The sequence below is a fragment of the Cyclospora cayetanensis genome, unplaced genomic scaffold (genome assembly GCF_002999335.1).
Source record: "Cyclospora cayetanensis isolate NF1_C8 unplaced genomic scaffold, CcayRef3 CcayRef3_contig_14, whole genome shotgun sequence".
In the NCBI taxonomy this organism is placed as follows: domain Eukaryota; phylum Apicomplexa; class Conoidasida; order Eucoccidiorida; family Eimeriidae; genus Cyclospora; species Cyclospora cayetanensis.
The window spans coordinates 269,897-274,801 of record NW_020312081.1 but is presented as its reverse complement, the minus strand read 5'-3'; the positions used below and the strand labels follow the sequence as shown (position 1 = coordinate 274,801).

Genomic DNA, 4,905 nt, shown 5'->3' with positions numbered 1-4,905 from the left:
CATTTCACCGAGTGGCGAAAAGGTCGTCGCCGTGCTGCCATTATTGTTCATTGAAGGCCCCAGGGCCGTTTCTTTCAAAGTACCCAGGGGATTTCGACATCGTATGGGACGGAGCCGTCTCAATTTCAGGCTCGGCGCTGGACTCGAAGACTGCAACACTGTCGTATGCCCAGGGCACAGCAGCAACGAGAACCGCCAACACACCAGCATGCAGGGTGACAGGGAGGCCAAGGTGCTTAGCGGCGCGACAGCCGTGACGGCTGCCCCTACGCCAGCTGCTTTCAGGATTCAGCTCCGAAAGGAGCACCGCACAAGCGTGAAGCCTCTAATGAGCGCGCCTGAGGCTTGTGTAGGTCTTCCTAGATAAAAGAGCGCACGTGATTGTTTAGGATTCGGGGTCTCTAGATAGAAGTGGAAGAGCTCCTCCCGTGTAGAGTGGAGGAGTATCAGATTTCACATCGGGTGGCTAGGGATTTGGGGTAGCGAGACCAGCATAAGGTCGTGCAGCGTTAACGTGGCTTGAGCCCGTAGGGCCCGTGGCGATTCTTGTAGGAATTCTACCAGACGTGCTCCTCTGTAGATTGTGGGTTTCTTAAAGAGGGAGATTCTAGGAGCATGGAGGGGCGCCAAAGCCTTCATAGTGGCGTCCTCGCATGTGCGTGTGTGTGTTGCCTGTGTGTGTATGGGTCTGTATGGCTTGGGATAGGCTGTTATCGAGAAGGCCTGGCTGAGGTTCCTCGAAAGAGAGAGGACACTGCTGGCAGAGCTGGTACGAAAAGTTGCCTTTAATTTAGCTACAAGGCTCCTTCCGTGGCCTTTCCCACATGCTGACTGATCCCGGTGCTCTTTCTGGGTCTCTTAGCATGCAGCGTGTGAGGGGCACTAAAAGCTGCTTCTGCTGCAGGCGCTACACATGCAGATACTACGTACTGGCGTGTATGGAAGTGTGTAATTTGTCGTAACTAACCCCCGAACACCAGCAGAGTAAACCCAACCAACTGGGAAGAGCTAGCTAGAACGATCTGCGCCTCTGCGCAAGGAATCTTTAGGCCAGCGAACGCCTGAATCTGGGCTCTGGAGCTTGTGTGGTGTGTGTGGGGGGCCCAGAAAGAAGTAGCTCAGGTGCTAAGGAATGAGGCAGCGTGCGTGGTGCAGAGCTATTTCAGAGGTGATTCCAAAGCCTTACCCCAACCGGGTGTGCTTAGGTCCTTAGGCAACCATGTTACGTTGTTTGGTCTATTCACCTGCTCTAGTTGGAAGCCTTGAAAGCTGCTTGGTGGGAGAACGCCGGAGTCCACTGGGTTCTAATGGCTTTTTGTCCTCCACACGGGCCTCTACGGGAAGGCGTGTGAGTGGATGGAGCCTGCTTTAGTAGGGGCCGTGTCGGAGATCCAGTTTCCAATACTCTTCTCTGTCCTTCACTGTTTGGGCGGTGCAGGGTATTTGTTGAGAAGAGTTCTTCGGGAGGAGCTTGAGACCACCGTCATTCGGTGGACCGACGCTCCCCTCGGGAAAAAGCATGAGGTAGGAAGCAGGTACTGCAGTAACACCACCAAAGCGTAGCAGTGTGCTCCATTGTTGGCAGCCTGTAGTAATCAGGAGCCTTCACTTTGGCCCCTAGACTCTGCCAGTCAGACTTCTGAGCCAAATTGCGTGCAGCCCTAAACCATTGCGCGCTTCACGATTTCATGAGAGACACTGCCTTTGACAGCAGTGAGTAAAAGTCCTCTGCTGCGTGCAGGCTGAAGTGAGTGTCTGCGAGCCGCCTCATTGGAGGAAGAAGCTTTCCATGCACTTTTGTCCTCTAAGGAAGTAAGCCTAGAACCCCAACTCCTACGTTGACATCATAAGGTTTGTTCTAGCAGTGCGATCAATACTTCAGTGACTATCTTGCAGCTGCAGTCGCAGAGTATCCTTGACGGACCCCAAAAGTCGGAGGTTCGCCACTACCGCTATGGCTCAGGACTGTGTGCTGCGGATTTTCAGAGCATATACATGCCCCGTGCAGATTGTGAAGGGGCGGCTGCGGGTGCAGCTCTTGGTTGATGGGCGCCCCTTTCCCCCGCACCGAAGCCTCAAAAAGACGGTAAGCAGAACGCCACGACTCACAACGCATGTGGGGGCGCACGGTTGCCCCCTGCTCCAGATCCGCATGCCTTCGCACTATTGAAGCTGCTTATATTTGCGTTTGCGTTTTTCGTGGCTATCCCTAACCGGACAGCAAGTAGTAGATGATAGAGGTGGTCCTCACGAGGCTTGGTGGTGAGAGCCCGGCTGGAAAGGGACGGAGTGCAGGAAGCACTGTTGCTCATGCATGCCCTTCGTACGCCACAGGCATCAGAGGACGATACTCATGGGGTATTGCTGCTTCCAGGGGTTTCTTTAGGGCAGCGAATCGCCCCCCGCTTTCCATGGAGAGCTGCGAGGCACTGGTTACAGCAGCAGCGCCCGCCGCAGCAGCTGAAGCAGTTAGAAGGGCACCAGCGGAAAAACCATGAGCACCAGCAAAGGAAGCAGCAGCTTGCCCAGGTGCGACAAGTCCATCCAGCAACGGAACGAGACACACAGGCATGGGTAGAAAGCGGCTCTCTAGGAGGCCCCCTCAGGAACCCCCGGCTGCCTGCAGGGGGCCTTTTGGGGACCTCTGAGGTGAAGGGAATCTTCGGGAGAACGGCTGATTGCTCTCCCGGGAGTCATCGCTGGAGCTGTGACACTGATACGCAGGAGGAACCCCCTTCGTCGGATACGTCTTCCAGTCACGTGTGGCTTTGGAGCAACAGCAGCAACGGAGACGAGGAACTCTCTCCCTTGCAGAGGGGGCCCTCGTGGGCCTCCGGGTCTCATCGCAGTATGGGGCAGCAACGCCGCGTTCCAGTCAAGTGGATGCAGCAGCAGCACCAGGAGCAAAAAGAGCAACAGGGGGGCGAGCAGGCACAGGGAGAGCAGGAGCGCCATCAGCAACCAAATAGTAATCTGAGAGGACTGAGAACCCGTAAGAGCATCAGCACTTTGGACTCTGATGGGCACGAATCTCCTTCCAGTGCCAACGAGAGCACGGGCGAGTCGGCAGCAGCCTTGGGAGCACCAGCAGCAGCTGCTGTTGCTCCCAAAGCTGCTTCCCCGAGTGAGTCCAAGAGCGCTTGGAGTCCCTTCAGACCGGCGCTGCCTTCATTCCCTCATCCCTGGGCCCTTCTTCCACTGCCAGGCGATTCTTCAAATGTTTGCACCCCGAGGGAGGCTCCACCTGGGGCCCCCAATGGCAATCGCAAGGAAGACCCTTCACGGTGGAAGCCGTCAGCAGAGCGTGAGCCGTTCGATGCCCCCACGTTCCACACCACTTGCATCCAAACAGCCTTAGGGCGAGACCGAGAAGGGGCGGAGTGGTGGGGGCCCAGAGAAGAAGATTACCCTTGGAGCTCCTGGCCTTGGAGCCTTTCCGTGTCTCCCCAGACAAAGGCCTCAGAGGCACCACCCGTGGTATCAGGATTCCAAAGGGACTGTCGACACTTCTCGGGCTGGAGCAGTCTGGCTCCGTTCACTCCTGCTAGAGGAGCTCGCAATTGTTCGAACGGCGGCAGTGGCGCCATGCCCCCAAGTCACGCATGGGCGTTGCAGGGGTCTCTAGGGCCCCCACGAAAGTGCAGAGAGGCCCTCATGGAGAGCGCAGACCTGACGGGAGCATTGCTCTGGGCCCGCAAGAGGAGTCACAGTTACTGGGAACTGCGGAGGCCGCTTTCACCTAATCATTTGGTGCTGCGCTTCACGAGGAGTTTGTCCCTGCAGTGGTAACAGATGCAGCAAACATGCGTGCAGCAGCAACAATGTCGCCAACAAAAACCAGAGTCTCCAACGGCAGCTAAAGCCGCGAGAACTTGGACCCTCTGGATAAAATGGCATGCCATACTATTAGTGCTGCGGCTCTATTTATCAAGGCGCTGCAGAGGGTGCAAAGGGCACCGGGTGCAAATAGCGCTGCTGAATGGCAATGCAGCAACATTGGTGGGTGCCGTAGCACCCTCTCCGAGTGCTGCAGGAGCTGCTGCAAGTGCTGCATCAGGAGTAGTACAGACTGAGGCAGTAGCATCTGCAGTATCCGCAGCGTCGGAAGCGTTGTGACGTGTGCAGTAGCATGATCTGCGGCGGGTGCCCGTGTAGTCTTTAGCGGACCGTAAGGCACCCTTCACCCTATTTTGGGGTCCCCGTAAGGGCCCCCAGAGAAGGGGAGTTAGAGTTCGACGACGAATTGGGTACACCTGGATCCATGCGTTTCCGCCTTTCTCTGGTTTTGCTGTAGTGCTGCAACTCATGTAAGGGTGCTGATGCACCCCTGGTGTATATGCAGCACACCATCATCTCTCCCTGAGCATTCACCCACGCACTTTTGAAAATAGAACCCTCCGGTGCTGCTGTAAGGCACTGAAAACCAGCACCGCTGTAGTAGACTAACTAGAAGGCTTCACACGGTAAGGCTCGCCAACGTCTTTCAGCAGGGTATCATTCACTATTGATGTTTAAAGGCACAAATCCTACATGCTGCTAGCCATGAGCCAACTGCGCCACGCCGATGAGAGAACGTTAACGGCCTGTTTCTTGTACCAGCAACAATTTCCACACGGCGGTCCGGCATAAATTAAGGGGAGTACGGGGAATAAATCAAAGATTTACAAGCTGGTCGAGATTATGCCTGGAATAGTGGAAGGCCTCTATAGGAAGGCCCTTTGATAACAGAATGCTTCTGAGCGCTTATTGTGTTGGGTTTCCACAAGCAAGGCTCGATTTAATGATCCTGCAGAAGATAAGTGAGGGAAACGGCGGCGAGGCACACGTTACACGCCCCTTCGATTCAGTATTGCGTGGTCTATATTCGAGGCATAGTAGATTACAGCTTCTTGTTGATCTCGATCT

The 4,905-nt window shown here is 55.5% G+C and overlaps 1 protein-coding gene across 1 annotated transcript; it reads left to right on the top strand.

Moving 5' to 3' along the window:
* The first annotated feature begins 615 nt into the window (after nucleotides 1–615).
* LOC34622503 lies at nucleotides 616–4,116 on the top strand. Its single transcript, XM_026336644.1, has 8 exons — nucleotides 616–769; nucleotides 1,115–1,168; nucleotides 1,439–1,524; nucleotides 1,742–1,812; nucleotides 1,987–2,086; nucleotides 2,335–3,081; nucleotides 3,271–3,709; nucleotides 3,953–4,116. The coding sequence occupies exons 1-8, from the start codon at nucleotides 616–618 to the stop codon at nucleotides 4,114–4,116; spliced, it is 1,815 nt and encodes a 604-aa protein (XP_026192429.1).
* The last annotated feature ends 789 nt before the right edge of the window (nucleotides 4,117–4,905 follow it).

Coding starts and splice junctions, on each gene's coding strand:
- LOC34622503 (XM_026336644.1), top strand. CDS start 616: ATGGAGGGGCGCCAAAGCCTTCATAGTGGCGTCCTCGCATGTGCGTGT. Junction 770..1,114: donor GGACACTGCTGGCAGAGCTG/GTACGAAAAGTT, acceptor CCCAGAAAGAAG/TAGCTCAGGTGCTAAGGAAT. Junction 3,082..3,270: donor AGTCGGCAGCAGCCTTGGGA/GCACCAGCAGCA, acceptor GGCAATCGCAAG/GAAGACCCTTCACGGTGGAA.